The 19,569-nt window shown below is 47.3% G+C and overlaps 1 protein-coding gene across 1 annotated transcript in view; it reads right to left on the bottom strand.

The window, feature by feature from the left end:
- The window catches only part of LOC141101361 (SCAN domain-containing protein 3-like), a 62,134-nt gene extending 45,381 nt beyond the window's left edge, over nucleotides 1–16,753 (bottom strand). The window contains exon 1 of the mRNA XM_073590432.1: nucleotides 15,036–16,753. Within this exon, the coding sequence (XP_073446533.1) occupies nucleotides 15,036–16,753 (1,718 nt within the window). The remainder of the gene's footprint in view (nucleotides 1–15,035) is intronic.
- Nucleotides 16,754–19,569: the final 2,816 nt, after the last annotated feature.

Below are 19,569 nucleotides of genomic sequence, written 5' to 3'. Positions count from 1 at the left end.
TGTTCCGTTCTTACAGACCTACACTCTAGGGAGATTCCTATTCTACCCAATTCTACATACACCTTGTAGTTTGTGATACACTAGCCAATTTCTGCCTGTGACATAGCTCACTGATATTCAGTGGGCCTCACACAATCGAAAAGTGTCCACCAGTGTCCACTAGTGTGTGCAGAAATTAAAAATCTCCCTTATCCTGTAGTCACTTTTTTCACACCTGTGCCATCGAGCCTGTGACATAGCGCTCTGATATTCAGTGGGCCTCACACAATCCAAAAGTGTCCAGTGTCCACAAGTGTCTGCAGAAATTCAAAATCTCCCTTATCCTGTAGTCACTTTTTTTACACCTGTGCCATCGAGCCTGTGACATAGCTCTCTGATATTCAGTGGGCCTCACACAATCCAAAAGTGTCCAGTGTTCACTAGTGTGTGCAGAAATTCAAAATCTCCCTTATCCTGTAGTCACTTTTTTCACACCTGTGCCATCGAGCCTGTGACATAGTGCTCTGATATTCAGTGGGCCTCACACAATCCAAAAGTGTCCAGTGTCCACAAGTGTCTGCAGAAATTCAAAATCTCCCTTATCCTGTAGTCACTTTTTTCACACCTGTGCCATCGAGCCTGTGACATAGCACTCTGATATTCAGTGGGCCTCACACAATCCAAAAGTGTCCAGTGTCCACGAGTGTGTGCAGAAATACAAAATCTCCGTTATCCTCTAGTGACATTTTTCACACCTGTGCCATCGAGCCTGTGACATAGCGCTCTGATATTCAGTGGGCCTCACACAATCCAAAAGTGTCCAGTGTCCACGAGTGTGTGCAGAAATTCAAAATCTCCCTTATCCTGTAGTCACTTTTTTCACACCTGTGCCATCGAGCCTGTGACATAGCGCTCTGATATTCAGTGGGCCTCACACAATCCAAAAGTGTCCAGTGTCCACTAGTGTGTGCAGAAATTCAAAATCTCCCTTATCCTGTAGTCACTTTTTTCACACCTGTGCCATCAAGCCTGTGACATAGCGCTCTGATATTCAGTGGGCCTCACACAATCCAAAAGTGTCCATTGTCCACAAGTGTCTGCAGAAATTCAAAATCTCCCTTATCCTGTAGTCACTTTTTTCACACCTGTGCCATCGAGCCTGTGACATAGCACTCTGATATTCAGTGGGCCTCACACAATCCAAAAGTGTCCAGTGTCCACGAGTGTGTGCAGAAATTCAAAGTCTCCGTTATCCTCTAGTGACATTTTTCACACCTGTGCCATCGAGCCTGTGACATAGCGCTCTGATATTCAGCGGGCCTCACACAATCCAAAAGTGTCCAGTGTCCACAAGTGTCTGCAGAAATTCAAAATCTCCCTTATCCTGTAGTCACTTTTTTCACACCTGTGCCATCAAGCCTGTGACATAGCGCTCTGATATTCAGTGAGCCTCACACAATCCAAAAGTGTCCAGTGTCCACTAGTGTGTGCAGAAATTCAAAATCTCCCTTATCCTGTAGTCACTTTTTTCACACCTGTGCCATCGAGCCTGTGACATAGCGCTCTGATATTCAGTGGGCCTCACACAATCCAAAAGTGTCCAGTGTCCACAAGTGTCTGCAGAAATTCAAAATCTCCCTTATCCTGAAGTCACTTTTTTCACACCTGTGCCATCGAGCCTGTGACATAGCACTCTGATATTCAGTGGGCCTCACACAATCCAAAAGTGTCCAGTGTCCACGAGTGTGTGCAGAAATTCAAAATCTCCGTTATCCTCTAGTGACATTTTTCACACCTGCGACATCGAGCCAGTGACATAGCTCTCTGATATTCAGTGGGCCTCACAAAATCCAAAAGTGTCCAGTGTCCACTAGTGTGTGCAGAAATTCAAAATCTCCCTTATCTTGTAGTCACTTTCTTCACACCTGTGCCATCGAGCCTGTGACATAGCGCTCTGATATTCAGTGGGCCTCACACAATCCAAAAGTGTCCAGTGTCCACAAGTGTCTGCAGAAATTCAAAATCTCCCTTATCCTGTAGTCACTTTTTTCACACCTGTGCCATCGAGCCTGTGACATAGCGCTCTGATATTCAGTGGGCCTCACACAATCCAAAAGTGTCCAGTGTCCACTAGTGTGTGCAGAAATTCAAAATCTCCCTTATACTGTAGTCACTTTTTTCACACCTGTGCCATCGAGCCTGTGACATAGCGCTCTGATATTCAGTGGGCCTCACACACTCCAAAAGTGTCCAGTGTCCACAAGTGTCTGCAGAAATTCAAAATCTCCCTTATCCTGTAGTCACTTTTTTCACACCTGTGCCATCAAGCCTGTGACATAGCGCTCTGATATTCAGTGGGCCTCACACAATCCAAAAGTGTCCAGTGTCCACAAGTGTCTGCAGAAATTCAAAATCTCCCTTATCCTGTAGTCACTTTTTTCACACCTGTGCCATCGAGCCTGTGACATAGCGCTCTGATATTCAGTGGGCCTCACACAATCCAAAAGTGTCCAGTGTCCACGAGTGTGTGCAGAATTTCAAAATCTCCGTTATCCTCTAGTGACATTTTTCACACCTGTGCCATCGAGCCTGTGACATAGCGCTCTGATATTCAGTGGGCCTCACACAATCCAAAAGTGTCCAGTGTCCACAAGTGTCTGCAGAAATTCAAAATCTCCCTTATCCTGTAGTCACTTTTTTCACACCTGTGCCATCGAGCCTGTGACATAGTGCTCTGATATTCAGTGGGCCTCACACAATCCAAAAGTGTCCAGTGTCCACAAGTGTCTGCAGAAATTCAAAATCTCCCTTATCCTGTAGTCACTTTTTTCACACCTGTGCCATCGAGCCTGTGACATAGCGCTCTGATATTCAGTGGGCCTCACACAATCCAAAAGTGTCCAGTGTCCACAAGTGTCTGCAGAAATTCAAAATCTCCCTTATCCTGTAGTCACTTTTTTCACACCTGTGCCATCGAGCCTGTGACATAGCACTCTGATATTCAGTGGGCCTCACACAATCCAAAAGTGTCCAGTGTCCACGAGTGTGTGCAGAAATTCAAAATCTCCGTTATCCTCTAGTGACATTTTTCACACCTGCGACATCGAGCCAGTGACATAGCGCTCTGATATTCAGTGGGCCTCACACAATCCAAAAGTGTCCAGTGTCCACTAGTGTGTGCAGAAATTCAAAATCTCCCTTATCTTGTAGTCACTTTCTTCACACCTGTGCCATCGAGCCTGTGACATAGCGCTCTGATATTCAGTGGGCCTCACACAATCCAAAAGTGTCCAGTGTCCACAAGTGTCTGCAGAAATTCAAAATCTCCCTTATCCTGTAGTCACTTTTTTCACACCTGTGCCATCGAGCCTGTGACATAGCGCTCTGATATTCAGTGGGCCTCACACAATCCAAAAGTGTCCAGTGTCCACTAGTGTGTGCAGAAATTCAAAATCTCCCTTATACTGTAGTCACTTTTTTCACACCTGTGCCATCGAGCCTGTGACATAGCGCTCTGATATTCAGTGGGCCTCACACACTCCAAAAGTGTCCAGTGTCCACAAGTGTCTGCAGAAATTCAAAATCTCCCTTATCCTGTAGTCACTTTTTTCACACCTGTGCCATCAAGCCTGTGACATAGCGCTCTGATATTCAGTGGGCCTCACACAATCCAAAAGTGTCCAGTGTCCACAAGTGTCTGCTGAAATTCAAAATCTCCCTTATCCTGTAGTCACTTTTTTCACACCTGTGCCATCGAGCCTGTGACATAGCGCTCTGATATTCAGTGGGCCTCACACAATCCAAAAGTGTCCAGTGTCCACGAGTGTGTGCAGAATTTCAAAATCTCCGTTATCCTCTAGTGACATTTTTCACACCTGTGCCATCGAGCCTGTGACATAGCGCTCTGATATTCAGTGGGCCGCACACAATCCAAAAGTGTCCAGTGTCCACAAGTGTCTGCAGAAATTCAAAATCTCCCCTGTCCTATAGACACCTTGTACCTTGTTTTACATTACTATATAGTTTGTTGGATTTTGTCTACATTTCTACCAAAAATGAGGAAGGCTGGTGGAAGAGGCAGTGGAATTGGGCGGGGGTTGGCAGCTGGTAATGATGGTGTTGGTGGTGGATCTGATGGTAGTGGCAAAAGCAAAATAGGACCGAATGAAGGAGGTGTTGAGCCTGCGTCATCGTCTGGCTCCACAAGGCCTCGAAGGCTTAGTTTTCTAGGAGTTGGCAAACCGCTTTTAAAGCCAGAGCTTCAGGAAAAAGTTTTGTCTTACATTGCTGACTCAGCCTCCAGCTCTATCGCCTCCTCTTCTGAAGTTGTAAAAAATAAAAGCACTGAGTCGTCATTGGAGGCTCATGTTCATGAACCACACTTTTCCTTGTGTCCTTCACCCCAACCAAGATTGAAGGATGACGCAGGCCATACTACTGATTACTCCATGGAGCTGTTTTCACATACCATGCCTGGATTATCAAGTGAAATGGTGAATTACCAAGGCCAAGATGAATCTGACATGGAGTGCACTGATGCACAGCCACTGATAGATGATTCTGCTGGTACATTCACTCAGAGCACTACATTGTCCTCGCAGTGTACAGAGCCAGATTCTGACCCTGATGAGACTCAGGTGCCCCTTCCCGCACACTATACCACCATACACGGTGACACAGAGGAAGGTGCACATGACATTGAAGAGGAGGTGATGGATGACCCAGTTGTTGACCCAGATTGGCATCCATTGGGGGAAGAGGGTGCTGCTTCCAATAGCTCAGATGGGGAGCATCCACAGCAGACATCGACATCGCAACAGCTGTTATCTGGCAGGCCCGGAGCACTCCAAAGACAGGTTCCAAAAATCAAAAGAGTTGCTGGACAGCTTGTCCAGAGGGTCAAAACATCACAGCGTGCTAGGCCGCAAAATGTCTGCCAAAGTAGGAAGAGTGCAGTGTGGCACTTTTTTGAACAAAATCCTCATGATCAGGCCAAGGTTATCTGTAAGAAGTGCGCAAAGACCTTTAGCCGAGGGAAAAATCTGAAAAATTTGAATACCAGTTGCATGCTTAGACATATAACCACCATGCACTTGCAAGCGTGGACACAACACCAAACCTCAAGTGCCACATGTGCAACTGATCACAAAGAAGGTAGTCAGCAACGCTACATTGTTTCCCCCACTGTAAGCCCACCGGTTAGCACAGCAGCAAATGTTGAGGTGTCGTTGCAAGGCCACAGCAGTCAGGGAATCCCACTGTTATATCAACGAAATACTGAATCTAGGCCATCAGAAAGAACACCAACTCCATCACCATCATCAACCCTCTCTCAGTCCGCCCTGTCCACCGCTACTTCCACCATATGCAGCTCTCAAGTCCAGCTCACCCTCCCAGACACTATGAGTAGGTCAAGAAAGTACTCAGTCTCTCATCCGCGTACACTGGGTTTGAACGCCCACATTGCCAAACTAATCTCGTTTGAGATGATGCCCTATCGGTTGGTGGAAAGCGCAGCTTTCCGCGAACTCATGGCCTATGCAGTACCACGCTATGACCTACCCAGTCGCCACTTCTTCTCTCGCAAAGCCATCCCAGCCCTCCACCATCATGTAAAAGACCGCATTGTCCATGCACTCAAGCAGTCAGTGAGTGGAAAGGTGCACCTCACAACTGATGCATGGTCCAGTCGGCATGGCCAGGGACGTTACGTGTCCATCACTGCGCACTGGGTTAATGTGGTGGATGCAGGGTCCACAGGGAACAGCGGTGGTGGGACAGTGCTGCTTAGCCCACGGTATAGGAAACAGTTGGCTGTAGGCGTTCGACCCTCCTCCTCCTCCTCCAGAAGCGAAAGCAGCTGCCACTGTTGCACACGAGGTGTCCCCCTATCGAGCAGCTAGTGGAAAGCGTCAGGAGGCTGTGTTGCAGATTATGTGTTTGGGCGGCAGACACACCGCCGAGGTGCTGGCCGAGTACTTGAAGCGACAAACTGAGTCATGGCTGGGCAGTGTACATCTTGAGTCAGGCAAGGTAGTTAGTGATAACGGCCGTAATTTTGTGGCAGCCATAGCCCTTTCAGAACTCAGCCACATACCTTGCTTGGCTCACACCTTGAACCTGGTGGTGCAGTGCTTCCTCAAAAATTATCCTGAGTTAACAGCCCTGCTCCAGAAGTTGCGAAGACTGTGCGCGCACATCCGCCGGTCGCCTGTACACTCCGTTCGTATGCAGAAGCTGCAGCGATTGCTCCACCTTCCCAACCACCGCCTCATTATCGACATTGCAACAAGGTGGAACTCCACCCTGCACATGGTGGAGCGGCTGTGCGAACAGAGGCAGGCCATAATGCATTTGTGGGAGGATACACGGCCAGGCACTTTGAGAGCAGACATGGAGTTGACAGGTGTGCAGTGGTCGAAGCTGAAAGACCTCTGTAAAGTCCTTCAGTGTTTTGAGGAATGCACACGGCTGGTAAGCGCAGACGACGCCATCCTAAGCATCAGCATCCCACTTATGCGTCTGCTCGTGCAAACTTTGACGCACCTTAAGGAGCAGGTGTCTGCAGCCAATATTGACGAGGAGGGAATCCTTGATGACATTCAGCCATTGTCTGCTCAGGGACCTCTCCTGGACGAGGTGGAGGAAGAAGAGGAGGAGGAGGATGATGATGGGGATGATTACTTAGGGGAGGAGGATGCATCTCGTGGGGCAAGTGAAAATGTTGGCGTGGCAAGGTCTGGTACAGGGTTTGTGCGTGACTGGAGGGATGTGGATTTGCCAGAAAGTGCTCCTCCAACCAGCACTCGCAGTGCATAATTGACACCGGGAACATTGGCCCACATGTCAGATTATGCCTTGCGGATCCTAAAAAGGGACCCCCGCATTGCCAAAATGATGAACGATGACGACTACTGGTTGGCCAGCATCCTGGATCCACGCTATAAAGGCAAATTACAAAACATCATGCCACAGAAGAACCTTGACCTAACATTGGGTAATAAACAAGCAACTCTGGTAAATCGGTTGCTTGAGGCATTCCCAGCACACAGCAGCGGTGATGGTTCTCACACGAGCCGTACGGGCCGGGGGCAGCTTGGCAGAGGTGTTCGTGGTGCACACAGCAGAAGTGGCGTTGGAGACAGGGGTTTCATGACAATGTTGTGGACTGATTTTTCAAATACCGCTCACACAACTGGTAATACTGCATCGATGGAAAGTGACAGGAGACAGCAGTTGTCAACTATGGTTACAAACTACTTTTCCTCCCATATCGATGTTCTCCCACACAGGTCATTCCCCTTTGACTATTGGGCCGCTAAACTGGACACCTGGCCTGAATTGGCACAATATGCCTTACAGGAGCTCGCTTGCCCAGCTGCAAGTGTGCTATCGGAAAGAGTCTTCAGTGCAGCTGGATCAATCCTGACAGAAAAAAGGACCCGTCTGTCAACCCAAAATGTGGATGATCTAACCTTCATTAAAATGAACCATGCATGGGTTTCCAAGGATTTTGTCCCACCTTCCCCTAATGACACATAGGGTGACAGAAAAATGGCTTGCTTTGGTCCACCTCTTCCTGGGACTTGACCTATTTCGCCTTTTGCATCAGCTGAATGTCCAACATCAACATATGCCACTTTCTAAAACTCCCTAACTGTGCTGCCTCCCCCCCCCATGGCCGGGGTCACCACCTAGCGCACGACACCGTGCGAGTGCCGTTGCCCTGGACAGGTGGGTAGGCCGACTCTTGGGCGCGGGCACTGGCACAGGGTCCATCATAGTGCAATCAAGTGTCTCTGACGGTGGTGGTGCACACCCGCCGTCAGACACACCGCCGTACTATGAGGGGCCCAGTGCCAGTACCGACGCCCACGAGTGGGCCCCCTTTGCTTGGGCAGGGCCCCAGCATTTGCAATCTTTACCTCTCCCTGCTCCTCCGCTGTGTCGTCTGGGCCGTCAAATCCATACTGTGCCTGACACCGTCTGAGCCTGCCTCCTGATGCATAGACATATATTTTGAATGTGTACGCTATCCATACATGTTATCCTGGGATACGGTACCCTTTCTCACCTTTGTGCAGTCGCGTGCAATCCATACTGGGCCTGACACCGTCTGAGCCTGCCTCCTGATGTATAGACATATATTTTGAATGTGTACGCTATCCATACATGTTATCCTGGGATATGGTACCCTTTCTCACCTTTGTGCAATCACGTGCAATCTATACTGGGCCTGACACCATCTGAGCCTGCCTCCTGATGTATAGACATATATTTTGAATGTGTACGCTATCCATACATGTTATCCGGGGATACGGTACCCTTTCTCACCTTTGTGCAATCACGTGCAATCCATACTGGGCCTGACACCGTCTGAGCCTGCCTCCTGATGTATAGACATATATTTTGAATGTGTACGCTATCCATACATGTTATCCGAGGATACGGTACCCTTTCTCACCTTTGTGCAGTCACGTGCAATCCATACTGGGCCTGACACCGTCTGAGCCTGCCTCCTGATGTATAGACATATCTTTTGAATGTGTACGCTATCCATACATGTTATCCGGGGATACGGTACCCTTTCTCACCTTTGTGCAATCACGTGCAATCCATACTGGGCCTGACACCGTCTGAGCCTGCCTCCTGATGTATAGACATATCTTTTGAATGTGTACGCTATCCATACATGTTATCCGGGGATACGGTACCCTTTCTCACCTTTGTGCAATCACGTGTAATCCATACTGGGCGTGAGAACGGCTGGCGAGCTGTTAAGCAAGCTACAGCACCTGTGGTTTGCACACGTAAGTTTTTCATTTTTTCAGGAATGACGGTTAGGCCTAATTCCGGAACTGCGGTTGACCTGCACTTGCTGGGAAATCATCGTTCGCGGGTAATAATTGTAATCAGTGATCCCCATCACTAACGTTGTTCAGCGGGTTATCTGCACCTGTAAGCGACAAACGCTGGCCTTTTCAGTGTAGCGCACATGCAGCCACGGACATGTAAGGGCATGACACACCAGTTATTGGCCAATCTCATGTGCCAGAGCCTCACGTGTCCTTCTAGTAAGCCGGACTCGGACCGCGGGGCATGACGGAGTCTCGTTCGTTAACGGAATTAAGCTTGCAATGTGTGCATCTGTTCTGTAGCTGGCATGGTTGAGATTTCCCAGGTGGAGTCGAATTTAACCGTAGGCTCCACTCCTGGTGGTGCCCTTCTGGACATTCCTTTAAGGTTCAGCTTTGCAACCATACTGCCCACGTAAAACAAACACTTTGCCTTCATGAACGCTGTTTGAAGGGTCATGACTCGTGGGAATAACGCCGCCCAATCAGTTAACCTGCTAGAGAGATCCTTCGTTGCTCCCAAGCATGACATCACACTCCCTAGGAGGAAGGTAATGCCACTGTGGCGACCGTACTCCTGGGGGTGACACAAGTGCACTGATGCCCAGCCACTGCTCGATGAATCTGCTGGTACATTGACCCAGACCACTACATTCCCCTCGCACGCTACACGGCCTGAATCTGACCTTGATGAAACTCAGGTTACCCTTCCCATATACAGTTCCATCTTACACAGTGACAAAGAGGAAGCTGCAGGTGAAAGTGCAGGTTCGGCCCACCCGCCATCAGACACACTACCGTACTATCAGGGGCCCTGTGCCAGTGCCGTCGCCAACGAGTGGGCCCCCCCTGCTTGCTCAGGATCACAGCACTTGCAAGGTTGAAATACTGTGCAGTGAGATGGAAGATGGGGACGACGAGGAGTCCAGACTAGTACAGGGATTCCATAGCGAGGAGACTTATTTGATTGTTTTCAATGTTGGGACAGCAATTTTTGGGGAGCACTATACTCTGGAGAATGATAGATGGGGCCCACCATACACTGGAACATTCCAAAGGTGGACATCAGACACTGGAGCAGCATTTACAGGTCCCATTATACACTAGTGCATTAGAAATGGGGCCCATTATGTTTGGAGCATTATTTGGGCCCATAAGACAGTGGAGCTTCATCCATGGGGACCAACATATACTGTAGCATTATGTGGAGCTCATCATATACTGTTTCAAACATTATATGGGACCAATGATTCTGTATGGAGAAATAGATGGGCCTCGTCATGAGATGTAAAAAGTGAAGTATTTTTCATTGTACTATACCGCTATTTCTCTGCCGTATCGGAGCATGATGAGTTGTGGTATGTGTTAAAGGGGCGCTCTTTCGCCCAGGGCACATGAAAACCTGGAGCCAGCCCTACCCCCCCACAACTTTAGCCAAATAACGCCCATTTTTCAGTGCGTAACTTGTATTATGAAGTTAATTAAGGTTGACAAGCTTAAGTAAGAAGAATTTATGCTTTTGGCATTCAAATGGGCACTGTAGGTGTGTTTCCTGTCCTCCTCTCACTGCCGACTTTTATTCCCTATTGACTTACATTGGGTTTCGGGTTTCGGGACGACCCTGACTTTTCCCTATAATCGGCCAATCTTGCTCGACCCGACTTTTGGAAAAGTCGGGTTTCACGAAACGAAACTCAACCCTAAAAAACCAAAAGTCGCTCAACTCTAGTCCTGACCAACGCAAACCTGGGAAGTCGGTTGCGAGTAGTAACATCATCAATACCATCTAACATCACAGTCTCATCAAAGAAAAACAGTTCCATCTATCACATTACTAAGATCATTAAATGTTTGATCAAGTATAGCAGGAAATATTTAAAGTAATTTTGTATGACCCCCGAGGGATGGTATAAATATCTAAATGGCCCCTGGCAGAAAAAAGTATCCCCACCCCTGCTGCGCACACTTAGTGCCATGGTACATGTGGCCAAACATTTTTGTATCTCTGATCACAGCACCATGGACATGAAATTACTTGTATTAAAAGGTAACTTCAAATCTTAGAGAGACAGAAGAGTCTGGGAGTATAAACTTATGGCAATCTTTGACACACTCAGGAATGAATGTGTCGCATGGATTTATGTCTTTTTACATCAATTAAGGAATTTGCTCCCAAGACCTTGTGGGGGGAGCATCACAACACAGATCCAGACTATAAAACATTCACACTCCCTATCTATGAACTGTTCCAATATTTATGGCCATAATTGTTTATCCCTCTCCCTTAATGACAATTCTACTTTATGTAACTTGTTGTCATGATCCCAGTGCAGGTTTTTGAGCTGCACACCGGGGGTTAATGTCTGGAGCTCTGTGCAGGTTTTGACCTGCACACTTGGGGTTAATGATTGTGGCCTCTTTCTGGTTCTGGGAGAGCTTCATAAACCCCTGGGTAGCTTCAATCCCTGCCAGTTATACTTTTGCCTTTGGCCTAGTGTGCTGACCCTCATGTGCCTGTTTATTGCTATAGCTTGTTTATATGGTTCTGACCCGTATCTGTTTCCCGTTGTGAGTTTGCCTGTTGATTTTGTACTGCGTTATTATCTGTGTATGACTCATTGCCTGTGACCTGACTACTCTCTGCTCGCCCCCTTTGGTACCTTGCAACTATCTCTGTGTTTGACTCATTGGCTACGTCCTGACTATTCTCACTGTCTATGCCCCTGGGTAACTTTGTCTTGCAGTTACTCTGCTAGGAATTGTCTTGCATCTCCTAGCTCTGTGGAGTTTAAGCCACGCCTCTAGCAGTCACGTGCTTCAGGTCCTGCGGCTCTGAAGTACACATCTATTCGGTTGCTGCCCGCTCCACCGGTAGCTTTGAGCACGCTTTCGCTTTACTCAGGACACGCACACTGGCTCAGTGAGCAAGTTCAGTGCGGTGTCTTTGACACTTGTCTTATCTATTGCATTTTTTATGTGCTGTGTTGTGCATAAATATGTGATTATTCAGATTTTGCATTAGTTTATGCCTAATGAAGAGACCTGAGTAGTCTCGAAAGCTTGCAATTTGTTAACATCTTTTCAGTTAGCCATTAAAAGGTTTCGCAACCACTGAGGACTCTCAATTCTAAATATTTTGTTCTTCAATACAAAAAGTGAAACTCATTGTTCTGGCCCTGCACCTTGTTCTGGCGCTGCCACCACTTCTGGTCCCTCACCTGCTCTTGCTCTCCATGTTGCTCCTGTACCTCTGTGAGGTCCCTGTCTGGATCCCCGTGCTCTGTCTGTCTCTCGGCGTCCTGCTGTTGCTTCTCTCTCCCCCCACTTCCTGGCACGCTGCCAGCAGGCTTTCAGGGAGAATACCTAGGACGCGCGCTTCCCTCTGGTCTCTTAAAGGGACAGTGCGCATTTTTTTGAAAATAGCAATTATCCAATGGCAGCGCACTGATTACTTTTTCTGGCCTCTCCTCCATAGGGAGAGTGCTGGAGCAACAAGTATCTACTCTTGCTACATCTGGTTCAGTCCGTGTTCTGTCTGCACTTCGTTAGCAATCCGTTTGCACTTGTTCATACTGTTTATCTCTGCAGAGTATCTATAATAAAGAAAACTTGGCACTCAATTTCTAGAATATTTTTTTGGATTTTTTAATGCAGCCAGAAAATAATAGACGGTTCAGCCTCACTGGCCTTCATCAGTAACAGACTGCAGTATAGTAGTTAATTGCATTCAGTGCGATAATAGAAGTGACACCATAGTCACTTTAAATGTGCCTGGTCATGCACTAGGCGCTGGGCATGGAGCCTGAATCAAAAAGTACCTGTGTGGGTGGGGGTGCCATACAGACATCAGCGACCCAGTTTTTCCCTTCTCCGCAGAGTATCTGTGACCAGTGTTCAACTATCTCAGATGACATCAGTATCCATCGATTCAAGTGCCATCCCGTTCCGCCACTTTTCATCCGAACCCGAGGACTACGTCAAGGTTACTGGAGCCAGCTTCCTATCATCTACCCGGAACCTGACCTTCCTCACCAGTGCCAGCTTTACCACTCATACCCGGTCTCCGCTGGTCAGCTCCATCAGATCTGTTATATCTGTTACCCGTTTGTCCCGCTGGGACAGCTGCCACGTGTCCGAGGTCTAACTGGAGGTAGCACCTGTGTCCCCCAGGTATTCCTCTCTGGTCCTGTTCGAGGGACCTAACTACGAAGACCTGGGGCTCACTAGTCGTGCCCCCTTCGGAGCCCCCCGGACTGTGGTCCTGCGGTCCCACTCTAAAAATAAAAAATGAATGTGAACTTCACCATCTGTGACTCCGCTTCCCTTCGTTACACTCATATATTCTATAGAGTCAATACACACAGAGTGATCGATTTAATGTGTTTATTTCTGTTAATGTTGATGATTGTGGCTTACAGCCAATGAAAACCCAAAAGTAATTATCTCAGTAAATTACAAGACTTTACAACACCAGCCTGAAAAAATTATTTTAATATCCAAAATGTTGGCCTACTGAAATGCATGTTCAGTAAATGCACTCAATACTTGGTTGGGCTCCTTTTGCATCTATTACTGCATCAATGCGGCATGGCATGGAGGCGATCAGCCTGTGGCACTGCTGAGATGTTATGGAAGCCCAGGTTGCTTTGATAGCAGCCTTCAGCTCGTCTGCATTGTTGGGTCTGGTGTCTCTCATTTTCTTCTTGACAATGCTCCATAGATTCTCTATGGGGTTAAGGTCAGCCAAGATTGCTGGTCAATCAAGCACAGTGATACTGTTGTGTGTAAACCAGGTATTGGTAGTTTTGGCAGTGTGGACAGGAGCCAAGTCCTGCTGGAGAATGACATTTCCATCTCCAAAAAGCTTGTCGGCAGAGGGAAGCATGAAGTGCTCTAAAATTTGCTGGTAGACGGCTGCACTGACTTTGGTCTTGATAAAACACAGTGGATCTATACCAGCAGATGACACAGCTCCCCAAACCATCACTGATTGTGGAAACTTTACACTAGACATTGGATATCAAGGTCCCAGAGTCTGAAGAAAGAGTGGAGAGGCCACAATCCAAGTTGCTTGAGGTCTAGTGTGTTGGTGGTCACATAGACCCCGGACAGCAACAGGAAGGCACATGAGCAACGAGGACTTGACACACAGAAATCTCAGGAGCAGCAGGATGAATGAAGTGGAACCCAGCAGGAATGAATGCAAGCACAAACACAAAAGCACAGATTGTCGAGAACACCAAATATAGGACTAAAGTCTCAGGTGTGTGTCTTCATAGGCCTCAAATAGGTCTATAGAAACAATGCTACTGATCAAACCTAGGCAACTTGTAAAACCCAATGTGGAGCCCAACAGAGGGCAGTGAATCCAGATGAAGGAAGAGGAGAACGAGATATCCGGGACAGATGTGTAACACTGACAAAATAGTAAAGATAGCAGCTGGTCAGCGGCCGCTAATTGGCTGCTGTCATCAAGTGACATGGCAAAGCCACATGAGTGCCAGGAGACCCAATGGTGACATGGCTGGAATGTGAGGTGAGTATAATATTTTCATATTTTACTTGTGCATTTAAGAGGGGGTTGTCAAAGTTGTGGAAACCCCTTTGAGATGACTAAGCTCTACTGCCATACACCAGTTAACAGCCCACCCTGAGCTGACATCTTACTCAGCTCCTGCTTGGCCCAATGTTAGCATTACTGCTTCCTACAGCCCCAACCACAATGACAAGTGGTTAGCCCACTTCTCCAAGAGGACAACGATTTTCTAAGCCATACACTATGTACTTCAAAGTTGTTGTCTGAGTCTACTAAGGCAGGGGTCCCCAACCTTTTTCGCACCTGGGACTGGCTTCAAGCAAGCCCATTCTTCCATGGCCCGGCAGGGCGAGAATGGAGGCGTGTCATGGGCTGGGCTTTGGTCATAAGGGGGCGGGGCTATGGACAGGTTTAGTAGTCAGTGCATACTTATCATAATATAACATTTATAATGTGAATGAGACTCAACTCACCATAGGTTTTGAAGTGGGAGCACTGGGCTTGTTTCTATGTATCAGTGGGAGCACTGGGCTTGTTTTCCTCCAACAAGACGGTCCCATCTAGGGGTGATGGAAGACAGCGACACCCGAAGTGTGTTCCTTATGTCCAGTCTACTCCGTAATCTCGTTTTTGCTGCTGTCATTGCAGAAAATCCAGTTTCACACAGATAGGATGTTGGAAATGGAAGCAGAGTTTTCAGTGCTTTTGTGGCGATCTCAGGATATTCTGCCTTGACTTTAATCCAGAACGTTGGGAGATTTGACATCTCAAACATACTTTTAATTCTACCATCATTTGCAATCTCAAGCAGTTGGTCTTCTTCAAGCACGGACAAGGTCGATTCACCTGGCTTGTTCACAAATGGGTTGCGAATCCATTCCTTCCTAGTTCGTGGGTCTTTTGTGGTTGGAAAGTAATGCTCAAACTGAACTAAAAGCTGAGATAGATGATCATGCACCAGCTGGGAGAATGAAGGTTCAGGCTCGCTCTCTTCCAAAATCCCTGCTAATATTTGAAACATATCAAATATTCCTGCTCTCACTCGCCGTCCCCACACTTCTAGTTTGGCTTTAAATGCAGCAACTTTATCTGCCAACTTGAAGGCAGTTGTCATTCTCCCCTGAAGTGACAGATTAAGTTCGTTCAACAAGTTGAATATGTCACATAAGTAAGCAAGTTTTGTGACCCATTCCTTACTACTGAAATGTGCTGCAAGTGGTGATTCTTTTTCTAAAAGAAATCTATGAAGCGGTTCTCGTAATTCAAAAACTCTGGCCAGTGCTCTACCTTTAGAAAGCCATCTGACTTCAGTGTGTAAGAGAAGACGCTTGTGCTCCGCATCCATCTCCTCACGGAGCTGCTCAAACAGACGTGAGTTAAGGGCGTATGCTTTCATGTGATTAATAACTTTAATCACATCTTGCAAAACGGTGTTAAGTTCAGGTGACATTTTTCGGCTTGCCAGCATTTCTCTATGGATGACACAGTGAGTAGACTCGCATTCAGATGCAACCTGTTTGACCCGAGTAGTTAAACCAGAAAACCGTCCAGTCATGGCAGCTGCTCCGTCCGTGCATATACCTACACAAAATGACCAGTTTAATTTTCCTGTTATGTAATCATCCAAAGACTTGAATAGTTCTGCACCTGTGGTGTTGGCTGCCAACAATAATGCACATAACATATCCTCTTGCACATCCTCCTGGAAAATATATCGCACATAAACAAGCATCATTGCTTTGTTGTCAAAATCAGTAGACTCATCAAACTGGATTGCATACCATGGTGATGTATTAATCCTCTCTAACAACTGACCCTCGACGTCTTCTGCTATTTCATTAATTCGTCTAGTGACAGTGGTCGCTGAAAGTGGAACCTGTGCCACATTTTTAACTGCAGCCTCTCCAAAAAGTTTGTGGCAAATGTCCTTAGCAGCAGGCAGGATCAACTCTTCACCAATAGTGAAGGGCTTCTTAGCCTTAGCAATGCGGTTAGCCACCAAAAATGATGCTCTCAGTGCAGACACATTTGTTGATGTGGTGGCCTTCAATAATTTCTTCTGTCCTTCATGTTCACGCTTTTTTCTTTCAAAAAACTCCAAAGGCTTGTCTTTTGATGCAGGGTGCTTGGTCTGTAAGTGGCGAGCCAGTTTTGAAGGCCTCACGGCCTCATTGGATAGCCGGTCGCCACATATCACACAGAGTCGGGTTGGGGCATTTGAATCGCCTGTTGCGATGAACCCATAATTTAAGTAGGACTCATTGTATTTTCTTTTAAATGCAGCTTTCTTTTTTTTAGCTGTCATGGAGTCTTCATGTGTCTCATCATTAGGTCTTTCTCCCTTTTCAAAGAAGCTCTCTAGCAATGTTTGTTTTTTACTCATTTTACAAGAGTTGGAGGCGTAGTGGGCCCCTAACGCTGAAAGATGGATACTTCTACTGATGACTGTCACTGCTAATGATGATTGGAACCTACAAGGAAATGGAGCATTGAGCACTTAGAAAAAATTGTACTGGAGTACTGTATACATGCTGATTATTTTTTAATTATGGTGTATGCATGGCTCTGCTCCCACCCTTGTATACATGGCTTCGCTCACACCCTTGCATGCATGACTCTGCTCCCACCCTTGTATACATGGCTCCGCTCCCACCCTTGTATACCTGGCTCTGCTTCCACTCTCCCATCCTGTATACATGGCTCCACTCTCCCTCCCTTGTATATATGGCTCAGCTCCCACTCTCCCTCCCTTGTATATATGGCTCAGCTCCCACTCTCCCTCCCTTGTATATATGGCTCCGCTCCCATTCTCCCTCCCCTGTATATATGGCTCCGCTCCCACTCTCCCTCCCTTGTATATATGGCTCCGCTCCCATTCTCCCTCCCCTGTATATATGGCTCCGCTCCCATTCTCCCTCCCCTGTATATATGGCTCCGCTCCCACTCTCCCTCCCCTGTGTATATGGCTCCGCTCCCATTCTCCCTCCCCTGTATATATGGCTCCGCTCCCATTCTCCCTCCCTTGTATATATGGCTCCGCTCCCACTCTCCCTCCCCTGTATATATGGCTCCGCTCCCATTCTCCCTCCCCTGTATATATGGCTCCGCTCCCACTCTCCCTCCCCTGTGTATATGGCTCCGCTCCCACTCTCCCTCCCTAGTATATATGGCTCCGCTCCCATTCTCTCTCCCTTATATTTATGGCTCCGCTCGACTCCCCCATCCTCCCCCATCCTCCCCATCATACTTACCCTCACGTCGCTGAACTTCCTTCCCGTCGCTGCACGTCCCTGCATCTCGCGGCGCTTCAGCTTCTTCCTGTGCGGAGCGGTCACGTGCTACCGCTCATTAAGGTCCATGAATATGGACGCCACGCCTATGGGAGATGAGTGGCGTCCATATTCATGACCTTAAATGAGCGGTAGCACGTGACCGCTCAGCGCTGGATGAAGCCGCCGCGGGATGCAGGGTGAGTAACAGCTGCTGCACCGCCCCCCGGCTCCCCTTGTGTCAGCGGACCGGCAAGGGCACTGCAACGGCCCGGTGCTGGGCCGCGGACCGGCGGTTGGGGACCCCTGTTCTAAAGCAATATATATTGGTGGCCCATCTTGTCTGAGGCTCAAGAATGTACATCATGTGAGCCACTATACAGCATCTTCATGGACTTCTTGTCCTTCTCCCTGGCCTCCAGTCCTAAGTTTCTCCCGCATCCAGCTCACGGATGCACCACCAATGGATAAGTCCAGGTCTAATCAACATGTTAACCTGTTAACCAATTCCCGGTCTTTCAGGTACCACATGTACATGGTGGTCCAATGTTGGCCATAAGTGCATTCAAGGTTTACATTATCTCTGGCTTCTCATGTAGCTGAGAAAGGACATTTCCCTGATTCAAAGACAATTTTACACAACCTTCTCTCCATTTTGTGGATCAATTCCATGACAAATAACATTTTCATGGATGACAATTTAGATGAGTCTTCCCTATTATTGTACACTCCGAACCATATATTGGTAGTCCATCTAGTAACCCATTAGCCAATATCTTTAATTATTCCAGGGGGTCTTTGAAAAATTTAAACCAGCGACCTGATTGCTTGCTTAAAAATATATATATATTTATGATAACTGAATAATAAATCCTCAAAGTAATAGCAGAGCTGAATGTATTTAGTGTTAGAACTCTTAGTGACAAATGACATATGCTTGCTGGCAGTCCCATGTAAAATTTGATGCAAACTGCAAAATGTATGTAAAGGTCAGCTAGGGCAGTAATCGTGGCTGAACTTGACAGGCTTTGCTTGCCCTGGTCTCCCTTTACATTAAATCACGTTTCACTCTCAGCTTACTTGCCTCTCCATTCTCTGCGCCGTTAGGGTTCTTACTTTGCTCTCTACGGTCACCTTCGGCCGTTTGTGAAATAAGAGACACAGTCCAGTTGAAATTCAAAATGCAAAACTTTACTCTCATATCTTCGCAACTCATCCAGGTTCAATACAGCATCTACAACAGATTCCACGTTAAACATCACTCCAGCTTTTCCTTCACTTCTCTCCTTGTCGCACGACTCGAGATCAGGTCGTACTAAATTGTACGTTTTCTCGATGTCCTCCCTGTCCAGACTCACTGCCACTGGGTGTTCCCTCAGCCGTTTCACCTGGTTCTGAGGGCATCAGCCCAAGCTAAGACCTACCACATGGTGCACGACCCGCCCATCTGTCCTGCTGTGTCCACCTCTGCAGCTTCCACATTTGTAGCTCAAATGTTGATGGAGGACAGTCTTGGACTGATAGTCTAAGTAGGCATAAAGGCACATACTATTAATCTGAGATCCCGTCCATGACTACTGAGCATTCTTCTCAGACTATCTGCTTTTGTTATTACCTTGGCTAGGATAGTGTGCTGTATGATGAGTGGGGGAGACATGTTTGATAAGGGGAGGGGTTGTGTAGAGGTTAGAGGAGTGGTGCATTCTTTTCTTTCTCCTTAACGTTGTGTGTTGATTCCAGCAGCCAATCAGGGCGCAGAAATCATCCACAACGTCATGACACAAGGTCTTCTGTGATTGGCTGCCAAAGTCACATGTCCCTGGCCATTTAAAAAGCAGACATCTAGTTTTGCTGGCACCATTTTCACAGTGTCACAGTACAGAAAAGCCGCTTCTGCTACTGCTGCAAGTGAACTTGTCAGTTAGTTAGA

Source organism: Dendrobates tinctorius, unplaced genomic scaffold (genome assembly GCF_039654945.1).
Source record: "Dendrobates tinctorius isolate UK_male_01 unplaced genomic scaffold, ASM3965494v1 ptg000116l, whole genome shotgun sequence".
In the NCBI taxonomy this organism is placed as follows: domain Eukaryota; kingdom Metazoa; phylum Chordata; class Amphibia; order Anura; family Dendrobatidae; genus Dendrobates; species Dendrobates tinctorius.
The sequence above is the reverse complement of the archived record's forward strand: the minus strand, read 5'-3'. Positions and strand labels throughout refer to the sequence as shown.